This window comes from Puntigrus tetrazona, chromosome 21 (assembly GCF_018831695.1).
Source record: "Puntigrus tetrazona isolate hp1 chromosome 21, ASM1883169v1, whole genome shotgun sequence".
NCBI lineage: Eukaryota > Metazoa > Chordata > Actinopteri > Cypriniformes > Cyprinidae > Puntigrus > Puntigrus tetrazona.
Genome location: NC_056719.1, coordinates 14,390,797 through 14,418,618, shown reverse-complemented (window position 1 = coordinate 14,418,618; position 27,822 = coordinate 14,390,797). Strand labels below are relative to the sequence as shown.

General features: G+C 37.0%; 1 protein-coding gene across 4 annotated transcripts in view; it reads right to left on the bottom strand.

Moving 5' to 3' along the window:
- dacha (dachshund a) overlaps positions 1–27,822 on the bottom strand; it is a 124,659-nt gene that overhangs the window by 36,421 nt on the left and 60,416 nt on the right. For all 4 annotated transcript variants that reach the window (XM_043221973.1, XM_043221974.1, XM_043221971.1 and 1 more), the window contains exon 3: positions 8,994–9,125. In XM_043221973.1, the coding sequence (XP_043077908.1) occupies positions 8,994–9,125 (132 nt within the window). The remainder of the gene's footprint in view (positions 1–8,993; positions 9,126–27,822) is intronic.

Sequence of the window (27,822 nt, the reverse complement as noted above, 5' to 3'; positions counted from 1 at the left end):
TCTATACTGATAGAAAGCTAAACACAACATGAGAAAATAGTATACTGGATTGGGAAGAGGGGACAACTTATTCGCTTATAAATGTGTAGACAGAAAAAATGGTTGTGCAAAACGGTTTCCACATGATTTCCTCCAGGTTCAGCGGGTTCTATATTTTAGGGCAAACTTATTTGACAAGGCTTTGACAAGTAATTGACACATGGGAACAAAGATACATCCTAAAAACGTAGGTGAGCTTCCAGATCTCCATGCATCAGTTTTTAGACCTAAGTTTAGAGCAAATGCACTTAGTGCAAACTTAATTTTACAAAAAAGAGGCAAAGTTAAAATGGACCAATGACAGAGCCCTGCTGAACACCAAGAGACAAAAAGTTGAAAATTGGAAACAAGGATGTATCGTAAAAACCCCGGTGAGCTTCTGAATCTCACTGCTTTGGTAAATAAGTTGCTATTCTTGCAGGGGCCTCTCAACGACGAACGTCATATTTATACCTCCACCTACAGCTGAATATTCAACATCTCATCATCCTCTCTAACTGAGTCCTATATTGTGTTTCTCATGGGCCTTTTGTGCTGCATAAGATGGCACAGTCTTTCACTTACCCTTATCACAGACACACATTAATGGCCATCAGAGAACTCTGTTCTCTTTGAACGGTTTACGGCAACTAGCCTTTGATCATAAGTAGTGCTCGCTTCACAGAAAGCCTGAAAAGATGTCTCTTTGATATCGCCCCGCGTTTACATATCAATGAGCACCACCGAAGATGGGGGCCCAGGCGACTCTCTTGTGCCACGCTTTTGGGAAATGTGGCTTAGAGAATATGTGTTGACCAGTAAATGCATACATTTGTCAGACAATTTCGTAGATGAGGTTGAGTAGCCACCTTCATCCAGAAGCAAGGACTAGTCAAGTGTTTATCCTCGATAGACTGTGGCTCATTTGACTGTTTTGGAGTGGAGAGCCCCACGTCTTTATGGGCTTTCATTAGACGTCATTTTGAGGCTCATTTGAAATCAATCCCCCTTCGGACCCTCACGCCAGCTCCGGTGTCGGCCGGATGAAAAATGAGGCGGGGCATTGGGGCTCCGGGCGGCCCCCCGTCCGTCCTGCTTGGCCCAGTCCGTTAATACAGCATCATCTGGTCGAACGGACGGGCAATTCCCACATCTCATTACCGACAGGAACTGTGGGTCATTACGCGGGATGGATTCCCATTAGCTGAACCGAGGGTTTGAGACTAAATACAGAAGCTTTGGACACAAGCACATACTCACAAGCACTTTGTTACATACTCCTCAGCCACTCTTAACTTGTTCACACACTTCTGGATGAGAGGAAGGTGAAAATTGCTTGAGAGAATTTATCTACTTTGAACACTTCAGGTAGACAGCAGGATTTTGAACGCATTCAAAAAGCATGCACTTTAAGGAATAGTTCACCAGTAAAAAAAAAAAAAAAAAACACGCCTACCCTCAGGTCGTTTCAAAGCCACACACTGTTATTTTTTTTTTGAAATTTTTTTACAAAATAGAAATGCAGCTTGTGCCTTAGTTGACAGGTCATAGAGACCGGTTGCTGTGTGAACTGTCGCTTTAAATCTATCCTTTAGGGTAAATCCTTATAAATTGAGTCACTTCAATGAAATCAATTTAGAAGCATGTCTACCCCAAATGAAATGTACACAACATATCTCTCTTATCCCTGAAGAGGAGTTCATTCTCGATGATGCATTAATTCAGGATGACTGCACGGTCATCTCGAAATCAAGGTAACGAAGAGGCAGCCAGGAGTGGGTTTCATCTGCAGGAGTGCAAGGAAGATGCAGGGGCCGTTGAGTGAGGATAATGCAGGTCCCTCATATGGTCCGGTGCTATATGAGCCATCTGTTTCTATGACAGGCCGCGTCCTGATGGACAGAGTCAGTAATCAATGCAGCTCTGCTCCACAGGTTTATGTATGAACATACAGTGTTCAGCTGTTCAGCTTCATGCAAGCTTGAGTGTGTGTATTTGCTCTTACAATTTTAAAATGGGGTATACCTGACATGTTTATTTATGCGAGTGTGCCTTCTCGTTTAGTGTGAGCGTAAATGTGTGTGTCTGTTCAGAAGTGCTCATCTCCGGCAATGGTCAGCAAACAGCTCCTGTCCCTGTGGGGATGATGATTTATGGAACATTAATTTTGGATGGATAGATCCGGGCAAATATTTCAGTCAGAAGACACAGATTGGGAGAGATTTCTGATAAGTCAGCATGGCAGGCGAGAGACACGAATACGATAACAGCAGACAATATGTAATGCCCAGACCGCCTAAAAAGCTAAAGTATGGATAATCATTTGTAAAATCGCATTTACCTCAAAACATTTTTTTGTATGTACACTTTTCAGTTCCTGATTTTAAAATTATGGCCGCATGGGGCAATGTAGACCTCTGACTCACCTCGCATGCAAGACGTTGAATAAGATCTTGATTAATGACCTGCTCTGACCTTGTCTGAACTTAATACTCAGATAAAATGCATCGAACATGAATATATTGGGATTGACTATTTTGTGTATCAAGGGTCAAACTGTGACATACAGTAACCTTTGGGATATGCAAAACTGAAGTTTCTCAGAGATTAACGACTTTTAGAGCAGATCAAGTAAGTGGGAGAGAAAAAAAACCCTAATTGTAAGACTGAAATAGGTTCTTCACCTAATTACTTACGTAAGTACCCATTATATTTAAAGCACTACATGTGTTTAGGCAGCAGAGTAGTAAGTAATTCTGTCCTCGTAGTGACTGCCTACACAGGACACTAATTATTACAAATAAGCATAATTGCATTAAACATGCAATGAAATGCATATCATTTATATTAATTTTAAATAGTTGCTGAAAATACATAACAAATCTATATTAATTAATAAATAATACAAACTGTATGCTTCAAGGAGCAGTTAACGGCTGATTAGTGCACAACGCTCATGTGGAAAAAATGAGTTTGAGTCTGAGCAGCAACTTTCTATGATCATACAGACTATTTATCGGTTTTACTCTAATAAAATATAATTAAAAAAAATGCACAGCCACTGCAAGCCACTATCGAACTACAGACAACCCATAGTCAGAATCCCACAATATGCAAGCCAGGTATCATCCAGACATCCATTTCCACCAATTTTTGTATTTTTTGACCCTGCACCCGAGTTGAGAAGGTGAGCTCAACTCTCTCGGAGCTGCTCCGCTGGAGTGATCCAGGAAACCCGATACTCCCCCACCTCAGCCACAAGATCAACACTGATCCCTCTTGCTCTCGACACGCTCAATATTTTACATAAAACAAAGGGCTAGCCGAGATCAGATGATGTCGTTTATGGGAGCTGAGAGGAGGGAGAAGTGTCTCCGGTTACAGCGGGATTATAGGTAGGAACGGGGGAAAGTGTCTTATGGTGAATCTCACGAAAAAAAAAAAAAACTGTCAAGAAATATCCAGGTCATATTACCAATTTCAAATATTACACTTGTTCGAGACTTGTCAGGAAGGATAGCGAGTCTTGCTAGTGCTGCACGAGAATCCGAAAGAGAGTGAGAGGGTCCTCGGTGGCAACACTAGAACAATCCAATCTGATTTAATAAGAGTGACGGTTGCTCTCTGATGACAGAAAAGCTCCTGAAAGTGTGATGGCAAAATGAAAGGATAGGTGAGAGACAAAGAAAAGAAGAAATAAAAGTGCTGACCGCTTTGGTAGTTAGGGATTTGCAACATACACAACTCTGACTCCCGCAATCTCTGCATGTGCGCTCTCTCTCTCTCTCTCTCTCTCTCTCTCTCTCTCTCTCCAGCACACACCTGGTTTTTGCTAACGCGGCAAATCACATGGCTGACAGATTCCCGAGCCCGTTTAAATAATGCATGGGATTTCTCTTTTAACTTGTCAGTCGCCCTACAAAAAAATATATCAGTTCTTTTCTGATGTCATTTGTGACAGTGATTCACCCTGACAGTTCTCCATTAGACCAATGAGTCCCTTTTCGTTTGCTCATTCTTCTACCGCCGTTCCGACAAGAAACACATGTTACTCCTTTTTCTTTTTCCCTCTCTCTCTCCCTCTCTCTCTCGCGTCCTTTTTTTCTTGTTAACAGGGGTTTTCAGAGCCGTATTTATATTTAAAGACGCAATTTCACAGGAGCCCCCATTAACTCACTTCACCGGCCAGTCCTGCCTCAACCGTATTAGCGCAAACATCGACTCTCTGAACAGACTCCGGCAATGCTTTGTGCTGCTGGATAAACTCAAGGGGGAAAAAAAAGCAGACTGTCTTTTTCCATGCCAAATTCTTCACCAAATCTCTTTGGCCCCTGTCAAACATGCGTTGTTGCCTTTTTTTGATTCTATGCTCTTTTCTCGTGCTCTGGCGGCGAGGGTGGGGTTAACGTTTGAGCGGACCGAGTGAAGGGGGAGATTGAAATCAAGCCTATCTGTGCTGACTGCCTGCTGCAGATAGCTCAGGCTTTTTGTGGCACGATCCGCACAGTGGAGGAAAAGCGCAGATTAGCCGTTTCCCCTTTGAAGTTCTCCTTCAAAAAAAATAGCAAAAGGCCCACCACCAAGAGTGAGCGGGGAGGGGACCGAAAACACATCTTGAGGGAATGTAAAAAAAACTAAAAAGGGACGGGAAAAAGTGCCATCGGGACTTTGAGCAAGCAGCGTCTTGGCGCGAGAGAGGCAAAAGAGGAAGAGGTTAAAGTTGTCGGACCGCTTCACGGGGATGTTTGTTTAACTTCGGGGATTCAAGAAAGCTAGATCAGATTACAAGACACCCCCAACTCCAAACAATGCGCATCAAAGACCGAACCGATGTACTTTGGGCGGTATGGCTTGCTTTTGTGGACTTAAAAAAGTCTGGTCCAAAACCCAAATGTCCTTTTTGCTTCTCGAAGTTCCTCAGTTCCTCCGTGGCTTTGGCTTGGAGTTTCCAATTAAAAATAACAATAAGCAGTGGCGCTCGGAATCTGCATCTGCGCACTTTTTATTTGTTCATTAAAGACCTCGTGTTGAAATTTTGCAGCTTTTAGTTGCATGAGCTTGGAGAACACATTTATAAGACTTTATAAAGTTTGACGGAATAAATGTCCTGGCTTCATGGTCCTTTCCTGTTCCTCCTCCACTCTTTCTCCAATTTCGTTTCCTATCCATACTGTATTATTCAAATAAAGGAGAAAAACACATCACAAAACAGGTTCTCAGATTGCAGCGAGAATCTCTTGAGCGACAACGAGAAGTTTAAAACTTACAGCCTTCCATATTCTGTTCCTGTTGAAATTATTTCTGGGATTTTTTTACATATTCAGTGCATCCTGAGTAAATCTGGGTAATAATTTTGCGCAGTCTTGGTACGTGCATTACTGAATACTGAAAATGAAGCTGATGATGATAATAAAAACAGATACCAGAAAATAGCCAATCGTTTGTAGCTAATCATTAGCGGGTCCTTTTGGAAAATGGGCCAAAAAGATATCTATAAATATTTTGCCCAATCAGACAGACATCTTTTTTATCTCCAATATTTCGTTGTCACATTTTACATTGAGTGCTGAACTTTCGAATTATTCGCAAAACAACCGTTAACCGTTAACCGCAAATGAATGAATAATGAATGAAAAAAACGAATATATCCACACAAAGCCAATAATCTGAGGCTAATTAATGGTATGATTAAACAGTTCCTGACATAATTTTCCTTAACTACCAATTTTACAGAAATCATTATTTAAGAATAACATTTTAGTGCAAAAAATATTGGTAATTCTTATGCGCATTTTGATTCAAATATATATATATATCAAATAAAACATCGGGTTAGGTGGTCACATACACATCTAGCTGTCAAAGGACCACAAGCACAAATGCGACTTTTTTTTTTATTCATGTACGTATTTCTTTTTTTATTTTATTCTGATTTGCTGTTAAACATGTGGCACTACGGAAGAAAACTGGTTGCAACTCACCCTGATTTGTAACGCCACCCCCTCTAAAAAAACACATCGGAAAGAGTTGATCTAGGCTTATCAGATCTGACACCACACAAACAAACGCCTATAGTGCTGGGTCTGTGCTTACTGTGTTTCACGGCCCGGGACTGTTGTTCACTCAGCACGCTGACATCCGCAAACAGGAGTGAAATTTGACTCTGTGTGATTCTCAATTTCCATTGATGCAGTTCTCTCCATCTCTATCTCTCTCATCATCAACATTAGCTCTATCGGCAGCCAGAGTACATTAGAGGATGTGTGATTGAGTGTGAGACAGACGTCTTCTCTCCACCCCTGGCACTGGCTCTTCCTCCTCTCTCCTGCTCTCTATTCTCTCGCCATCATCTTTCTGTCACTGCACACCGCATGCATGGACTGAATTCAAAGGTGATTTGTATTCACAGTCTCAAGTGCTGATCTACAGTTTCGGTGAAGCTTGTTATGAACTGACAGTTCAGTCATTCATTCCAATAGGACGAACCACATCTTTAACAGAGCAAATAGCACTAAAACTAACACAAAAACTACATTACGATTCTCCAAACAGCCGACGAATATACCTGTCATAAATTAATTTAGTTGGTCGTTTGCTGGTCTGAATGAGATGCCACTGGTCAGTTACATAAAGGACCATTACACATTACCTAAACTTATCATGTCATCCTGCTGAAAACTTAACCAGCCCATATTAACCACTACAACTAGCTATAAACATAATATAATAATACTTTTTTTCCCTCACATTAGTGATTATTATATATTATAATGTTTTTAATTTATTTATTTATTCAAGTGCAAAATTTGAAATGAACTAATTAAAAAAAATAAATAAATAATAAAAAAAAAAAAAAAAAAAAAAAAATATATATATATATATATATATATATATATATATATATATATATATATATATATATATATTTATATAACTATATACACTATGTACACTTACATTAATGAGTAAAGGTTTAGAATAATACAACTGCATTTATTTGATCAAGACATATCGTGAAATCGCTAATATTGCTAAATATCATTACAATTTAAACAATTTTATAACATATAATAATAAAATAACATTATATTTTAAAATGTATTCCGTTTTATATGATAATTCAGAAATCCTGAGTTGGTGCTATTGTTTTCATTTTTGTGAAAATTCAAATGATTTCTGAAGGCTTGTGTGCTTAAACCTTTTAAACAACAAAAAATATTAAAATGGAAAACAGTTATTTAAATTTATAATAATATTTTACAATATTAATGTTTTTTTGTCAAATAAATGTAGAATGCAGGTGAGCAGAAGAGACTTTCTAAAACTCAAAAAAATAGTGGTGTATATGTCTTTTATTTTTTCCCTCCTTTTTTTTCCCCCTTTATCTCTAAACGCATTTGACTGCAATAATAAAACCTTTGCGAACTGATATGAGGAGTGAACCTCTGGTATTAATGCCCCCTCTACATATTCACACACACGCGCTGTGTTTCCGTTCACGTATGTGCGTGTTGTTCGAGTATGTAAGCGTTATTGGTCTTGGCAATAACAACGGATGGCATTTGTGTCTGTGCTCGCAGTTGTTGACTGTGATAATAAAGAATGACATTTTACTTTGTGTGTGTGTGTGTGTGCAGTGATGGTAACATCACAATCTAAATGCACAGTCAGGTGGGGAACATTAAAGACGTCATTAGCCTCAATAAAGCTCAGCAGAAAAGAGAGAGCTGCGTGGGCAAGAACCCATTACCTCAGGTCACGTGCCTGTGTGTGTGTGTGTGTGTGTGTTGAGGTGATTAGATTGTTGAACGCTTCCTAACAGTGCTCTTTATTTTCATATTGTGAATATCTATAGCCTGCACTGGTAAGTGATTCAAAGCCAGTGAGTCATAAACTGGTCAAAACTAATGGCTGTGTATCTCTGCGCATCAGAGATGTGGATTTGATGTGTTTGATTACTAGGTGAGGAGCTCAGAAGTGATTCTACTGAACTGTGGCAGGTGCAATAAACTCAAACACAAAACAAATCTACAAACTTCAACAGTGAACTGCACAGATATGCTTTAAAAAGTCAATCCCGCATTACAGGTATCTTTTAAAACTCATATTAAAGGTTTGCTTGATTTATATTAACTAGCATGTTAATGGGGAATGAGAAATTGTAATGCGTTTATTGGAATAATAAAAAAAAACATTTTATAAACAATCCTCGTTGTTACCAATTTCATCAGTACTTTTTTGAAAAAAAGAAATACTTATTAAATTTCTTATAAAATTCCTTATAAAAATTTCCTTATTACATTTTTCAAAAGCGCCATTGTCAAATGATTAAATAATTTTGTATTATTATCAATTATATATATATATATATATTAATATATATATATATATATATATTTAAATAAATTAAATGTAGACATTTTGACTAATATATTGTTTTTTGTGTATTTTATTTTTGCTACCACTGTATATGTACAATTTTCAAGTTTGGTGTTATGTTTGTTGTAAAAATACCCTGTTATACTTCTTTCATTAATTTATTTAGTGTATATAAGTTTTATATATATATATATATATATATATATATATATATATATATATATATATATATATATATATATATATATATATATTAATTTGTTTGTTTTTTGTGTTTTAGTGAATTTTAAAATGAATTTGTGTTACATGTTTTGCAGATTTACTGCTTAAGAAATTTTGTTTATTATAATTTTTTTAGCAGTCTTCGATAAAGAGATGTTCAAGAGGACAGCATTTATTTTATAATCATTTCACTGAAAATCGTACAAAACAAAATCGTACTGACCCCAAGATTTTTAGCTGTAGTGTTTATAATAAAAAGCTTTCACATGATTAATAACCTTTTGAAAGAAGTTCAAAAAAAGTGTTTTCGCTCAGGAAAATCCAGAATGATTCAGCGCACTTTTGAAGGATCTGTGTATGCGTGTGACTCTGACCTGCACTGGAGTTCAGCTCCTCGTTCTCTGACTCGGTACCGTTCTGGCTTCCTGCTCCGTGAATGCTGTTCATGGCCATCAGTTTCATTTTCTGGAGCTTCATAGCTTCAGCCATGGCTGCTGCTGTCAGACCTGCGCGCACACACACACACACACACACACACACACACACACAGAGACAGAGAGAGGGGTAAGTGTACCTGGTAACACACCTGGTATAACATCCGTCTCAGGAGATCTGATCTCAAGTAAACACCTGAGAAATCACCTGGTGTTAACATGAGTCTCATGTGAACAGATCTCGTCAAAGGGAAGCTGTCTGATGCGACTTCATCACTTACTACCTCAGTGTGTGGATAAAGCACAATAAAAGTCACCGATATCGAAAATCCATAGTTTTGACGGTCCCTAATCAGTACTGGTCGTGACTGCCGCCCACAGGCAGAATGTGGCCCTCTGGAAGAAGAGGGAGGGATCTACTCCCAGAAGGCCTTCTGCTCGTGGTCGTGTGCTAGTGTGTGTGTGTGCGTGTGTGTGTCCCACGAGGATTTCCCAGTGTTACTCACTGTCTCACACACACTTCCCGAACTCAACCCTCCTCTCATCAAGGGCTCCTCAGCCCTGGAAGCCATCATCACTCAGTCCAATTAGGCCCCTAATTAATTCAATTAAACAACGGAGGGACACATTAAGTAATTCATTAAGTGACGATGTGCTGCCTTCTCGCACTCCGCTCTCGAAATTTCCCCACAAATCAGGTTGGGAGGAAGTGATGGCCCACGTCCTGTGTCTTTTTCCCCAGGTTCAGACAATGGATGTCACCTTGATCTAATTCATTAAAAATGTAGCCTCCAACGGAATACGTGAACTAGCTCAGAAAAGAAGGCCGAAGAAAATTCCTTTATCCTCACTTTCATACGCTCTGTGTGGATTTGGAAGCACGGGGCACTTCTGCTCCCAGAGGGCCGTGCGTTCCCCCGTTGAGAGCTCGCGGCTGAAAATTAACAACGACACAACTGCTTTTGCTTTCTGCTACAGACGGCAAGCCAAATAAACTAGCAAATTATTCATACTTAGAAAAATACAAGTTGTGGATATGCTGGACTGGAGTGGGGGAAGAGATAAATGAAGAAAAAGATAAGCATCTGAGTATTAGAACTACAAACAAAATATAGGCAATTATTGTTCAATAACATTATTAAAAAATGTATTTATATTTATAATTATATATATATATATATATATATATATATATATATATATATATATATATATATATATATATATATATATAACACACTTTCACACATGCACACACAAACATATATATACACACTTTATAAAAATTAATATTTTTATACGTACTTATATATTTTATATATGTGTGTTTGTATACTTAATACAAATTTATAAAAGCAATAACATTCACTCATTATTATAACTTTTATTATTTCTAATTTAAACATATAAAAATTGTAATAATTAAATTAATCATATAATAGTATATATTAGTCCTGGGCAAAGATTAATTTTTAATGTGTACATATATGTGTTTGCATATATTTATTATGTATAAAGACAAAAACATGCATATTTATGAAAAAATATATATTTTTTATTTTATATATGAAACTAATTCGATGAATACACACACACACATATATATATACACACACACACACACACACACACACACAAGTACACATACATAAACACAGTATACACATATATCATTGCCCAGCACTGATACAAACACACACACACACACACACACACACACACACACACACACAAAAGGGATACATATAATATCCCATATTCACATATAATTCACAATTATATGATTATCGGCAACTAAATGAAATATACTGAATGTTCTTAACATCTTTAAATACGGTACTGCTGTAATGTCGACAGACGGATAAAGATTTTGTGCAAGGGTCCTTCTGAGTTTTGTTTCTGGAAAATGTGGGAGCGTCGAAGTGGTGGAGAAGCATCAGATCATTTCCTGTGAGGTCCAAATAAACTGCGCAAACTAAACAGGATCGTTTATACAGAATACAAAGCGTAGAAAAATAAAGGAAAAAAGCCCTCACAATTGGTGCATTGTCTCAGCACACACACACTATAAGCCCCCTCCCGTCGCCCGATACTATGTCAAGGAGAAGCCCCGAGATCAAACGGCGTACGTAACAGTAATTGATGTTTGAGGAAAGTCGCGACCCGCGGAAATGGGAGCCGGCGGATGAAAGGCGAGTGCCGTTTTGCAGGGGTGGACAAACAGATTGCTTATTGTTTGCCTTTCATATGGCCCTTCAGATCTACAAGTCTCTCTGCCTCAGACTCCCGCTTTGAACACTCAAGGTATCACCCCGCCGCATGAATGGAGGGCGCTCGGGCACGTCCCGAGGAGAGGAGAACACATCTATCCTGCTTTCCTCGGCCCATACTCCCTCGTTCTCCAGATCTGACAGGTCCATCTCGGTCGCTAATGGTTCACCTGCTTTGGAAGTGAGGAGGTGAGACGGACAGACGGGGGCTTCTGTAGTCTTGAGGGGGGTCAGGTACGGGCCAGTCTGGATTCCTCCGCTATGACGTGCTTGAATCGGCTCTTTTTCATACCTAGACAACAATGTCCCATTTAATTAAAGAGTGGTATGAGAAAAGGTAGATTCCGAAGCGAAGGAAAAATTGATCCAGAGGAGTTTCTTTTGATCTCAGAGTCAGCGAGCGTTACATCAATGGATTCTTTTCAGCGTTGAGAGGCTCTCCGTTTCACTGCGTTTAACTTTGTCTGTCTTTACCGCCGTAATGAAACGTTAAAGACTCGGGCGAAAGTCGTGGAGGCGCTCGCACCTGAGATTGCGGCCTTGAATTCTGTCACAGGTCAGCAAACGCTGGACACAACCATGCCCCTTGTTTGTAGTTCAATCAAAGGCTAAATGGATTTAGAAAGCGCGCCGTGATTATTAACTAAAACACACTTAATGCACATGTTTTATTACTGGATGATAAAAGAATTAGCGCTGTCAAACAATTAATCGCATTCAAAATAAAAGTTTTTGTGTGCGTAATAAATATGAGAGTATATGTTTACATTTGTTATGTATATAAAAAATACAAACACGTGCATACTGAGAGTATATCTCAGACCCTCAGCTGTTGAGTTTCCATCGAAAGAGTCACCAGGCTTCCCAACAAATATTTATTCCAATACTTACTTCCCCAAGCAAACATGCTCTCATCCCGTTTCTACTTACAAAGATCCTCACATACCAAGGGCTTCTGTGATTGCATGTCCACGAACATACAAAAGGGAATAGAGAAATGAAGCAGGAAGAGAGAGAAACAACACACAGCACAGATTGCCTGTGAGAACAAGCCCAGAGAGATCATGTTTTCCCACAAAAAGGGTCAGTCAAGCACTCCCTCCGTTTCATGCAACCGGACGCATTATTGCATTTTGCATTTCTCCTTTTCAGACGAAACGAGGGTAAAAAAAAGAGAGAGAGAGAGAGAGAAAGGAACAGTGCCTTTTCTTTGCTTTGACAGAGCATCTCGGGGAAAAAGTATCAGATTTGTGCGCAAGACGGGGGGAAAAAAAACAGGCAGAGCATCTCCTTTGATTCACTGAAGAGTAAATATTACTGTCCGATTTCACGTCGAACAGTAAACCGAGAAAGGACAAAAAGGTAGAAGAAGGGAGGGCAGAGGGAGATGGGGGCGGCATACTGTATTTAATTCACCTTTGGAATTTCCGAACGGCGGAACAAGGGATGAGATGAACGCCTGACAAAGGCATATGGCTGGCGGGCGAAACCGGACTCTGGTGCTTTTCAGCGCGCCGCGGTGAGAAAGAGAGAGAGAAATGGGGCGCGATGGAAGTTGTAAATAAAAGCCCAAATGAATGCTGAGATTTCCGCCTCATGACCCCACTGTTTGTGTGAAACCCACTGGAGGACTGATACAACTAAATCTAGGTTGTGTGTTAGTTTCAACCAACCAGAGTTTCCTCCCAAAGTGGGGCTGTTTTTGTTTGATACAAATGGCTCGAATGAACCTAAACTATTGATAAAATCAGTTTAGAGTCATTTCAAAGGAAAGACTTTGATTTGGAGAAACTAATCGAGTCTGAATAGAAGAATGGCCTGGATATGAATGTTTTATAAGGTGCATAAAAAATTTAATAAATTAATAATAATAAAAAAAAAAAAAAAATATATATATATATATATATATATATATATATATATATATATATATATTTTTTTTTTTTTTTTTATTTATTCTATTATTCTGTCTGCCATTGTGACCGAAATGGCATTCATACATAGATACAAATGACTCAAATTAAAACAAGGCTTTGGGAATCTGTTTGTTAAAATGACTAAATATTAATCACTTTCTTGACTATTCATTTAAATCTGGAGTTTTCCGCCAATGGGAACGCAACACATGGCTCAGATGAATCTAAATAACTGACAAGTCGGTTTAAAGCCATTTCATTTGTACAAACTAACTCTTACCAGACTGATAATCTGGAATTGAAAGTGACGGAAGGTGCATCTAAAAATGTTCCGTTTCTATTTGTGTGAAATAAACGACCCCTGAGGAAATTCTTCAAATGAACAAAGCCACTGATTTATAGGTTTAAACTGGTCTCCCTCATTCGCTGAAGCAGTCGGAGGCGTTCTTCGCGCTCTGTCTTAACAAGGCATGACACGAAAGGCAACAAACAAGTTATTTTAAGCTTTACAACGTGTGCTAGTTCTTATTTATTGACCGGTGAACACGACTGCCTGGGGTCGAGGGGTCTCCCTGATCCCTGAGTCAGCTCATGTGGGCCGAAACGCTCTTTCTGTGAGCGAGACCGATATGAGCAAGACTCTGTAATTACTTTTAATGAAGGCAGATGCTGATGTGGAGTTCTGCCATTATTGGAGCAGAGAAAAGATGATACACACACACACACACACACACACACACACTCACACACACGCAGCGTGGGAATGAGGGCATTGACGGCCGTACCCAGAGGACGGGCAGAGGAGTGGGGCGGACAAAAGAAAGGAAGAACAGAAAAAAAGATTTAATGTAACACCATGGAACAGACAGATGACGCTTGAGGCTGTCTACAATCAACACAAAGATAAATCAGCTGTAAATACTCTCAAACTACAGCAATTATAAATTGGGAGAACAACTTTAAAACATCACTTTTTTTCTTAGGAAATCAATTCGTTTGAAACATTATTAAAACAGAGACCAGGAAGATTACTTTTAAAAACGTTTATTCAAATATAAGCTATGAATTCAGGCAGATGATTTTATATCTATATACACTTTATATACTTTTGGGGTTAATATATATATATATATACTTTTATGCAGAAAAGTTAAATTATTAAAAGTAATATTGAGATATGTAAAAACATTTAAATAGAAAAGAGTTATTTTTATTGTAATATTATTTCACATTCTAACAGTTTTGAATGAATTTTTATTTATTTATTTCTTCCCAAAAAAACTTATATATATATATATATATATATATATATATATATATATATATATATATATATATATATATATATATATTCAGTTTATGGGGGAAATATATATATATATATATATATATATATATATATATATATATATATATATATATATCCTCTATAAACTATATATATATATATATATATATATATATATATATATATATATATATATATATATTTTTTTTTTTTTTTTTTTTTAGATAGATAGATATAAAGATATAAACTTTTCAAGGTTCAAAATGAAGCCTTCTTATATTTCAAGTGGTTGTGGATAACATTAAGCATAAAAACCAAGTCATAAAAACCAAAAATCCACCAAAACCACCCAGGATTGCCGGATTTGCTCTGAGCTGAGATGCCCTTCTAATGCTTCTAATGCAAACAGCTACGCGGCTTCTGATGTGACATGAAATACAGGAGAGAGATGTCTAATTTAGTCTTTGCGGGTATCTGCAAAACTCCACAGACATTACGGAGACATAATATGACGATGTGTTTTACATGTTAATTTGACCTCTGGATGCTCAGAGGGATACCGTCCAAGACTCAGAGGCTTTTTTTTCCCTCTTTCGACATAAAAATGCCGACAAAACAGACAAATTGGGCCATAACATTATCCCTCAGCACTCCTCATTTCCTCTACATTACGTTAAAAAACATTAATATAATCCCTCCTCGTAATTTCTGAGGCAATTAAAGGTAAAAGCGGACCAATTTACCACCCGCTATATACCAACCTAGTTTAATGTCTAAGAGCAGTGCCTTTAATTGTAGTATTGTGTTTTTTTTGGCATTAATAGGTGCTGAGGTCCTAGTGGCCACTAGACACAGGTGTTAATTATCCAGTGCAGCAGTGGCAGCTTGCAGTTTTATATTGCATCAAGGTAAAATTACGGCGCATTATTCTCCTATCAAACAGAAATAAGCCGTTAATTAACTCCCTGCTGTAGTAATCGCTTCTTTATTTATTTATTTGTTTTTATTATTTGTGCAAGGTCCACATCTAGTTTCCAGCGGTGTCTCTCATTTGCATAAAAGTTACGGACACAAAATTTACTCCATCAGTGAACTAGAGGTGATGTTTTATGGTCATCTGAAGTCAGCGTGAGTGCTTTATAATGATAAAAAAATATTTTCCAAAGATATTTTAATTTATACATTTTTTTCAGTTTTTTTTATGAAATGTGCTAAACTGCAAAATAAATGTAAACAGTAGTTATAGTAATAGTAATTATTTATTAATAACCTGTTGACTGTTGAGTTCGAAAAAATATACATAAAATATATAAAATATGATATATATTTAATTTAGTTTTTTTTACATAAACCCCAAAATGTTGTGTTTAAAAACGTATGATAATGATAATAATTTCGTGAGACGTTTTTCTTTATTCTAAGCATGAGACTGCAGGCATAACCAATGCATTTGGAGAAATTTTTTTATTTGGTTTGCAAGTCTTTGGAAGTAAGAACAATCCAAAATTCAGCTGGTTATTTGCTAAAAGCGTTGCAAAATACATTGACAGAAAATGGCGTTAGATCTTTAGATTCTGAAATATATTTATAGTAGTATTATTGTTAATTATTAACACACTTTTTTCAGTTGACTTAGTAAAGTTCATTTGAGCTGACATGCGAAAGCTATCAAAATATGAAATGTATTTTAAAATACTATAAATGGTATCTTTATTATTTTTATAATGATAATTTACTGAGACTTCTTATCAACTTATTATGGCTGCCAAACGATTATATCATTATAAAAGTTTGTTTACATACTACATGTGCGAGTACTTTGTATATTTATTATGTATATAAAAACACAAAAAAATGGCTGTTGGAGTTCCTTGGGACTCTAATATCGCATTCTTATCAGCCAATCAGATTCGAGGACCAGAAAGAACTGTTATATAAATGCAACAATATTTGCATATCTATACATTTATACTTGTATATAATTTATACTATATGAACATTTTTATATTTTACGCATAGATCTACATTTTTATTATTTCTTAATATATACATTTATGTGTGTGTATTTATACATACATAATAAATGCACACAGCACACGCACATATTATGTAAATGTGAGCATTAATTTTAGAATGCAATGAATTAATCGTTCGTTTATTTTCTTTACAATAAACACACACCTAAAAAAACAAACTGGCACGAACACACACCAGCACGTTGTACATAAACTACAGCTTCGATTGTTTTTTCCAATACCTTCATCTGCGGGCTTTCTGTTTGTTAAGAGATACGAAATCTTTCCGTTGGCTTGTTTTATGGACTCTAGAGAAGAAACACGTGTGACTGTGGAGTGTGTGTGGAGTGTGTAGAGTGGGCAGTGCCGACTGCAGCAGGATTGTGAAGCATCGAGGATGAGATCCGTGATTGGCTCGTGGGCGTCATGATCCGCACGTGTCATCAACAGTCGCCCTGGAGGAGAGCGGGGTGGTGGGTGGCAGAGGCAGCGTAGATTAATAACCCCGTGTCCTGCAGTCAGACTGCCTATGGAGAGAAATGTGTGTGTGTGTGTGTGTGTGTGTGTGTGTGTGCACGATGTCCGGGATGCTAAAACATCTCATAACCCGATGCTTCGTCTGGGTCTATCTGTATTTATCACACCCCTTTCTGTTTTTCGATCAATGCCGCACATTCATTTCTGCCCGTAACGTTGGCATACACACGCATGCATGCCGTCACACACTCGTATACACACAAGCTGCAATCAGCAGTGATTTCGAGGCATCCCTTTAACCCCAGGAACTCGTTAATGTTTCATGGAAAGAGCCACTAGAGTCTTCACTGGCCGACTCAGAATCTCACGACTTAGCAGAAATAAATGGGCCAAGTGTTCAAAGAGTAACAAGGCACTGCTCACTGGGCAGAAAGTGAGTGGAGAGCACTTTTCCTACCTCCTCTTACTCTCTCTCGCTGTGTCTTTGGCTCACATGCTCCGCTATTTCGGTCTTTACTCCTTTCTTACTATCATCCATCCCCTCTGTCCAAAACAGCCCAAAGCATTCTGAGAATATGGATTTTAATAGTCTGAAACGTCCGTGAACAGGAATTCTTACTCTCACATCATTCCATCAGTATGCCTTTCTTTCCTACGTGGGACATAAAAAGAGATATTTTGCACAGGGTCCAAGCTGCTCTTTTCCGGCTAAAAAAAAAAACCTAAAATGGGAATTTGGACCGTCGAGCACAAAAGCACCTTCAAAGTAGTCCGTGCGAGCCTGTGTACTTCGCTGCAGGTCAAACGATTGCTCTGTGTTTGGAACAATCCAAAATTTTTAATTAATGCACGAAATATATTTGCCAAAAATGGCATTGGTTGTGTTATCGTTAAGTATTATTGTAATTTTTACAATAAAATAAATGATAAATATTACATGAAAAACAAATGAACTAATTAGAAATGCTGCCTTGGTAATTAACTAAAATAAATAAAATAAACATTAAAATTATTCAGTTGAATTATTCAAATTATTTAATTATAATACATAAAAATTCTAATTGAACAAAATAAATAAATCTAAACAGGCAATAACATTATATATAACAAAAATAACAAAAATACAAATCGTTAAAAAAAATTAAAACGTGCTTTTGTTATGTAGAAAAGAGCGGCTTGGGCTTTATGCAAAATATTCTCTTTCGTGAACGCGCCGAACAGATAATGACAGAATTTTCATTTTTGAATGAAATATCAATTTAACTAGCATGAAAAATATAATAATAACAACAAGTTAATAAGTCGAAAAAGTTGAAGTCAAAGTAAAATATGAATTATGACAGTCAAAGTTTGTGACTGCAGGTTTTATTGACCGTGGTTATGTGATCTGTGCAGAACATTTGATAAGGATACAATAAAACTCACAAAACAAAAATAATATCAAGGTCCACCTTTCACAACTGACTGCCCAGACGGTTTCTCAGAAACAGCGCTTCAGCTCATATTAATATTAATAATGGCGATCAAAGTTCGCATCAACCTTCCTGCTCCCGTTCAAACAATCTGGTTTAGTGCGGTCTGGAGGTGTGGTAATGTAAACTATAGTTAGGGTTATTGGTTCATAAAACCAGATAAATTCATTTATTACTTTCATTCTCTGAATATTTACTTCTTGATGCGTGCGCAGCACAAACAGTGTGTAGAAGGAAGGGATTGTGTTGATTAGTGTGAAACTGAGCTGCTGTAAACCCTCGGGCATCGTACCTGAAAACATCCTCGCAAACATCTTCAGACCCGCCGCGATTTTACCGTGTCTTTCTTTTCCCCGATATGAGTGTTTGTGTACAGTATGCATGTGTGTGTGTGTGTGTGTGTGCGCGCTTCTAACTGCTGTTGATCTAGATTAGCTAAGTTGCAGCTGCAGGCGTCAAACAAAGCAAAAGAGAGAAAAAACAAAATAAGGTGTTGCTGCATTTGCAGAACCAATTGCGTTTAAGTGGAAATTTGAGGTTGAAGTTGTATTAAATGGCTGCGCGGCTATAGTAGTGAACTACATTTTCTGAAGTGGTTTTTAGCACGCTTCTGTTTGATAGGGTGTTTTCTGTCAGTTTACTTTTATAACACTTTCTTTTAGGGTCTCTAAATGATTATCAGTATGCGCATGACTACAATGTTTCCATTTATTAGTAGTCATTAAGCACAAATTAATGTGTTTACCTTATTCTACCCAACACCTGAACTTAACCGCTACCTTAGTAACTGTTAATAAGAAGCAAATTAAAAATGTATGAAATAGTTAATAGTCAATAAGTGTAACATATTCTAAAGTGTTATCAAAAAGCAAGTAAGCCTCATTCAGACCAAGAACGATAACTATAAAAATAACTATAGAGATATCGGTATCAGCACCCACACCAGTGAACAATATCTATATCTACATTTTAGAAGTCATTCATTTGCTAAAATACACTAAACAATATCTGTGCTCAGCTCACTTTCATCTGTCGCTTTAAATTCTCAGGACGGGTTCTGATTGGATGTAAACGTTTGTATCGCTCATCGGCTGGAAAAAAAAAAAGTGTTTTCCAACCATATAGTGGTTTCCTGTGCCTTAATCGTTACAACTCCGGCGTGGACTCTGCTATTCCTTAATATTGAGAAAATCAGAACCGCATCTGTATTGTTATCTTCACAGTTTTCTTGGTTAGAAACTTTTACCCTCATTCGTTATGCTAAACACATGTTACGTCAAACGTAAAAAAAGCTTTGAAAGCAGATTTTGCACGAGCTCACTTTTAGGCTAATATAGTGCAGAATAAGCAAATAAATGCGCGACACCTATGTCTTTACAACAGTGAAATGCTTATTCGCTTAACGTCCCAAATTTGGTGCTAGCGCTAATGGCTTAGCCTCGTTAACATGGTTAATTGCGGAGGCGCATGGGTATGACCTCCCTCACATTTCAAAGGAAGACTGAAGCTGGGCCATTAAAGACAGACCACCCAATTCTCTCTTCAGACCCCCGAGCGTTTATTTTCCCGCAAGACAGCAAACCCAGAGAGTCCAGGCTCGAACAAACAACGATTTAGCTTGAGTAGCATGTGTTGAGTGTTCGACAAAACCCTTAACCTCTTTTTAACTGTTGCCCTGTGGTGAAGTAGAGTCAATCACTCTCTCTCTCTCTCTCTCTCTCTCTCTCTCTGTGGTCCAGACTTTGTGAGGCCTAATCAAGAAAACTATGCGTTTTATATAAATATGTATTAGTAAAGGGAATTACTTTAAGATTATGGTTGAACTCTGAATGTTGTTTTGATGTGTTTGCCGTTTTGTCGCGCATCTATTGTGGTTCATGGCAATGAATGAGAAACTGTACTGATTATAATCAATAACTTCCTGCAATACAAGTGCGAGGTTTAGATTAAAAAAACAATGATGCATAGCAAACTTCTGTTTCGGGGATTTTTCTGTCTCTGGAAGACACTATTGTGCGTTATGTGTGTATGCATGCATTGCAAAACGTGTGTATTTAAATTGTGTATTTCATAATCATATGCAAATGACAAACTTTAAAACTGGGGGAAAATCTAGCATAGGCTCATTATTCATTTACTAAAATATACTAAATGCATTCAAATACGACTAGATTTTTTTACTTTTTTTCACAAATGTATGCTATGCTTATATCTTTATTTAAATAATATACATTTTATGCAGATATTTTACAAATACAAAAAAATATAGTATGTTATTATAGTACGTGCCAACTGCTAAATTGCACAAATAATAAACAAAGGTACTGAAAAATTATTTTCTTATAAAACATAATATGTATTCATAAAATTGAATAATAATTTACAGCGTGTATCACTTAAGGGATTAAATTTATATTAAATTAGCTTGAACTTTTAACTCAGATGCATACTACACGTTGCATAAAAATTAATAAATGAACCATAAAATAAGCTTATTTCTCTCTGCCTCTCGGTTTCTGCTTGACTCGAGTACAGATAAGGAAACGACAGAGCAACTGTAACCATCTTCAAGAAGCGTGACATACAGAAAGAGAAAGTGGGGGGCTTCGAGCCTGTCCAAATGAGTTTAATATGATTGATGAGATCTCCTTCCCGCTCTTTCTCTCTCCATCTGAGAAAGCTCACTTCCATCATGAGCTGGTACTGGAGCGGCCCTCCCACTGAAGGCAAGGTGCATCCAAGAGCCGAAACAATAGTGACAGGCGGGCCGGCCGGGGGTTTGCTCGTAGGATTAGCTCCAATAGCCATAATAAATGAAACAAGAGGACCCAAATGAAAACAGTTGGGCGCTGACTGGCGGAGGGGCTGATGGGAAGTGGCAGCTCTGCCGGCCCCCGGGTGCCGAATTAGTTTTGCCACTCGATAATTTGACTGATCCACTCCAGTGGCCGGAGAAAGCCAGAGTAAAGGAGAGTAAAGCAGAGAGACAGAAAGAGGGATAAGTAGGAAGGTGAAAGGATGTAGCTCGCTGCACCTGTTGAGCTGCTTTACTCTCTCTCTCTCTCTCTCTCAAATACACAGACATGAACAGCGTGGCGGGAAGTGCGTCTTATTCTATGGCACGAACCTGTACAAAAATATTACAACACTAGTATTTTCGCCAGCAGTCACTTGTCATTTGCACATTACTGCTCTTTTGTCGTTTCTGATTTCTTCTATTGTCACCGTTTATACGTTTGTTTTTGGCATAAAAGCGTCTGCTAAATGGCTAGATGTAAATGTAGTTATGTTTTTAGGAAATATCAGTTTACGTGTGTGTGTGTGTGTGTGTGTGTGTGTGTTGGCAATAGGGGGTTATTTGGACACAAATTGAATGATACGGGTATGACAGAGGTATTACAATATAAAGGTGGTTTATGAGGACGCTGTCCTCAAAATTCAAAAACATACTAAATGAATCTAAAAATGCAGGTGTAGGACAATAGCACATACAGTTTGTACTGTATAAAAACCATTACGTCTATGGAGAGTCCTCATAAACCACAAATGCCAACATATAAGTGTGTGTGTGTCTATAATATATTAATATATGTGATGGTATTTTATTATATTTTTTTAAATAAAAGGTAGAAAATCTGTAAAAAAACAAACAAAAACAAAACATAGAAAATAGTGTATATCACTATCATCATCAACAACAAAACTATTATTATTATTAATTAATAATCAACCGACTTATATCATGTACCTCTATAATAATTTATTAATTACATCTAAATTAAATAAATAATAGGTCCCACACATTTAAATAAAATGATCATATTTTGCATTAGTTTTAATTTTATTTTGCCTGTTTAGATTTATACATTTTTTACATTTTAAATAATACATGTTTTTAATTAGCTGCCAAGGCAAATTTTCGTTTTTTACCAGATATTTATATTTTATTTTTACGGAGCCATGCACATAACATGCAGGAAAATAAAAATCGCGTGCATGATTTACTGTTATTGTTTTAGCAAACTTAGCGTACAAATTGAGAAAATCGAAGAAACGAAATAGAAATCGCGTGTGCGTTTTTGCTTTTTTTTTCCTTGCATGTCGTGTGCAGGGCTTTAATTAATGTAATATTTCAGCTTTAATTGAAAAAAATGTTTTTAATCTTAGTTAACGATGAAAACACAGGTTCTTGGTGCTGACTGTATTTCACTAAAGGGTTCGTTTTGAGGGTGACCAAAGGGCACTTGAGCAGAGGCTGTCTGTCAACAAACGATCGCAACTCCAGACACAAGACAACCTCTCCTTTACCGCTTCATCTAAAGATGCATCTTACGTAGATGTTTGTCTATAAGCCACAAAAGCAAGAAAGGATGAGCTCCCATCGTCAAAGCCAGCTGAAGAGAAACCGGTGAGCTTCTGTCTCCCTCGGCGCGCTGGTGCCGCACTTGAAGGCTAACCTTTGTCTAACCTTTCCGAACGTTGAAAGCGTGTTTCGCCACTGACTTATTAATTTGGACAAGGTCACCCTTTTATTCATTTTAATACCAGATTAACGACGTCAGATGTTGAACTTTGATGTTAAGTTTAAAAAAATGTGCAGATGAGGGCAAACTCGAGGACGGCGTGTAAAAATTAGCGTGACTTTATCGATGTGCTATTGACGTTCTCTTTTTTTCTTTTTTCTTTTTTATTCAAGGGGAAGAAGTGTCAGCGTGGCCGATACCTGCTAACTAGCAGCGTAAGCACTAAAATAGGCATTTACATACTGCACTGTCAAAATTAATAAAGCTCGCTGTGGGATGCTGAGACTCTTTGTTGTTTTTTTTTTTTTCTTGGCCCTTTTTTGTTTGAGTGTTTATATTGAAATTCTGTATTAGGTGTCCAGTGCGTGTGCGTGCGTGTGTGTGTGTGTGTGTGTGTGTGTGTGTGTGATGATGCCCTTCACATGGAGAACAGTAACTATTTCTGGTAAGCACAAGCTCATTTAGCTGCAGGTGCCCTGATGGGTAATTAACGTGGACAGATTATTCGGACAACCTCTTGATGCTTAATTCTCTGCTTACTGCTTATTAACGCTTTATTAGCACTTGAGGAAAAGTATAATAATAACAACAACATGACATATACATAGACACGCACACATACGATTGAAAGAAGCCTCGACCAAGTATCAGAAGCTGTAATGCTGTGAAACTATTTTAAAATGACTATTTAAAACGTTTAAATCAAATACGACGGCAAAAGTATGAGGGCAATTTCTCATGTATCACTTGAATTATAATAAAATACATTCTTGCGCAATTAATGGAAATTTAAATGTCATTTTGGGGAAAATATGACATTCTTTGATAAGCAGAACATTAAAAGAACAGCATTTATAAGTAATAGAAATATTTTTTTTTACTTTATCAATGGCTTTTCGCATCACTTTGGAACACACCGATGAAAAAAATTATTAGTTTGTTAAGAAAAATACATAATTGTAGTGTTTCCGCACAAATAATGAGCGGCAAAGGTTTTCAACACCGATAATAATCGGAAATGTAAAAGTAAATTGGCATATTAGAATGATTTCTGAAGGATCATGTGACACAAAAATACAGCTTTTTATCAAATGGAAAAAACATATTTAGATAGAAAACTGTTCTTTAAATTGTAATAATATTTCATATTTTTTAAATAATATTAATATGAATTTGTACTAATTGATGTACTAATTAACTGTAACCACTTTTACTGCATTCAATTTTTTATTAATCAAAAATGTAAATAATTTCTACACATACGGTACATTTGAATTGATAAAACTGGTAAATAACCAGTAGTTACCGCAATTGTTAAGGCTTTATAACTTCATCAGTAGCAACAAGGTTCGATATTTCACACTTCTGCATTTGACTGAAATTTGTCACTCCGAGGCGGCAAAAAGGCGGCATCATTTTTTTGGGATTAACAAATGTGTATCATTCCCCAGAACTAATCCCACTTTTGTAATCTCTGACACACACAGATTGACTTGTGCTAACATAAGAGGTTTTGGCATGCGGGTGTAGGATTGATCTTAAGGTGGGTCTTAATGTGTCGCCGGGGGCGCTAGCACGCTCCAACAACACACATACGCTTAGACGTTCGTCCTGAACGTGAGTCATTGGCTCCAAACTGTCAATCAAGTCCCCTTTGCTAATTAAGTGGCTAATTATAGAGTTAACGCTGCCGAGCGGTGCAGTGATAAGGAGGCCAGCGGCTGACAAACAGACAGATGAGTATCATATCGCTTGAGTTCTGTAGGTGGACGTCTCAATAGCTATTAATTCTTCAATAAAGACATCCGCGTACGCAAAAACTTTGAAGCGGGAGACGTTCGTTGATGTGTTTAATAGCTAATCCGCCCTTGAACCACAGTTTGCGCCAAAATAGTAATCCTGTAATTTTTGATATCACAGTAGTACGTTTATAAAAAAAATCTAAATCGGTTCTATTATTCTAACGTAGTGTTTGACTTATGCCAAGTGTGAACACCATCTTAAAATCATTTGCGGCATTTTTGCATACGGTTAGGGATCCGTGGACGTTACGGAAAAACGGCTAGAATAATAATCGTAACAAAACGTTCATAATGGATGATTTTACAGGAAATGCAACAATTAGTCCTGTAGTAAAACCTAGATAATTCTCATGAAAATGTTTTAGTTGTGTTTATTATGACTTTACCACAGACATAAGGTACACTACGATTTTTGAGTTAAACTCATGATTGATTTTCATAACAATTAACGCTCTCAAAAGATTACTCGCGATTAATCGCATTGAAAATAAGTTTTCGTTATCAGAATATATAAGTGTATGCTTTGCATATTTATTATGTATATACAAATACATGTACTAGAAAATTATGTTATGTTTATATATTACTATTAAATATTTTCAAAATATATACTGTATGGGCATATTTATTTATATATATATATATATATATATATATATATATATATATATATATATATATATATATATATATGCATCATAAATACACACAGTACACATACTTTAATGCATAATGTAAAAATTATTTTTACTTTTACATTTTAAAATTACTTTTATTTTGTATGCAATTAATCGCGATTAATCGTTTACAGCACTGATAACAACCTGGTTACTTTATTACTTTGAATTCAACACTTTACTACAAATTCTACATTTTTGGAAGTGGGTTATTGTAGTTGTACTTTTATCATTTCTATTTCAGGAGTTTACCGCGGTCATTTTTATCAGAGACAAAGAACGACTAAAAGATAAGATCAGTACTGGTGCTTATTTTCTCACCTCTGGTCTGATACTAAGTAATGTATTTCAGCCTCCTACGTCTTTGGAAGATGTGTGAGGAAAAACTGTTTAAAAGACACAAAAAAACCCCCCTCTTATTCTTTCCCGGCCGTTCACTTCAGTAGATCAATGCAGGAAGCGCAGAAGTACTGGGAAGCCATCGGAGAGCGGCCAGCCTCGTCTTTATCAGAAGAGCAGTGGAAATAAACACTTGAAGATCTTCTCCTGTGCTCTAACTCTCTCCGTCCCCGAGCCTGTGCATGCTCTTGTAATTATTATGTCTTTGTGTTTTTGTTTTTTCTCTGCCTGCAATAATGAAGAGCTATTGAGACATCTCCAGCTAGTGTGTTTGAAGACAGGCAGATCACTCTGTGATCCAAAAAAAAAAAAAAAAAGCATAGCCTTCATTAAATAGGGATTGAAGGCCACCCACCTATGCACCTGGGGGTAGATGGAGATCAGTGTGTGTGTGTGTGTGTGTGTGTGTGTGTGTGTGTGTGTGTGTGTGTGTGTGTGTGTGTCACTAATACAAGGGCCATGCAGAAAGGAGTTATAAGGAGGGAGAGTGTAAATGTGATGCAAATGAACATTACTCATTTTTAATTTATGTTCCACACTTACAGAACTACAATCAACATGATTTTATTTTAATAATAAAAAAATCATTGCATGAAAATAATCCATGACAAATAATCATACTTCCGACAGAATCTATAATTTTTTAATGAACAATTTTACAAAAAAAAAGTTCATTGGGCTAGCTATTTAAATAACTATTTAAATCACTATATACAGCGAGAATATATTACATTGAATTGGCTATAAATGTAATTTTACTGTAAAATACTGCAAATCTGATTGCAGTATTTTACAGTAAAATACATTTAAATCCAATTGCATGTAATATTTATAGTCCATTTAATACAGATAATTCAGATAATTAAATAATTCTAATTTACTTTTTTTAAAGAGAGGCTGCATCACATTTGATTAGAATTTACTTGAATTATTTTGCTGCTTCTTATTTTCATTATCAATTATGCGTCAGATTTATGTAAAAATTTGCGTAGTTTAGTAAAGTCTCTATGTTTTTTGTCACAGATAGATCGTTTTTAGATTTTTGTTCCAAAAAAGACCAAATCTGACATTATTTAATTTGATATTGACAAGAGAGTCTGCACTTTCAAATGCACTTATCAGCGCCACATTTTACATTTTGGTCTCAAATGTAACCCGCGGGATTAAAAGGGTTAAAAGTATTCTGCCAAGACCGTACAGATGTCACCTTTATCAGAGATCAAAAAAGATGTCAGAAAGTCAGGGACGTGCTAATGACACTGAGACTGTGAGAAGTTTTTTCTTTTTTTCTCTCTCTCTCTCTCTCTCTCTAACACCGAAAAACAATTTGCAAATTACGAGCTTAATTTGTGTTCAACTGTGGATTTTTTTTTTCAGCTGACTTGTCAATTGACTGCCATATGTTAAATCTGCACGACTGTGCCGCTTCGAGACGTGTGTGTTAACACATGACTCCTTACGACGTTTTACAAACCCAACAAAAGTGCAAAATAAAGTTCGGTGTCGCCGTACGCACGAGCTCGTTCGAATCGCCGGTTTAGACGAACGTAACCGCTCGCTGGTTCTCGCTGATATCTATATTCCTGGCAGCACAAAGCTTTCGTCTCACACAGTTTGAAAGGCTTAGCGTTCATTAGGATGCAGGAGACGGGCTGCACTGGCCCATATGTCACTAAACAGATCTCCATGTTTTATTTATCCTAGCTCTTTTCCTACACACACACACACACACACACACACAGTTAACCCCTCCAGTCGAACTGTGACCAGCTACCAGCTCTAAATCAGATAAGTGAACAGGTCACAGTCTAAAACCCAACTGGTTTACTGTATGTTACTTGAATGGCAGTACACTCTCGGAAAAAAGGTACAAAATCTGTCCCAGGAGTATCCTTTCTAAAAGGTACACTTTTATGTACTAATATGTACA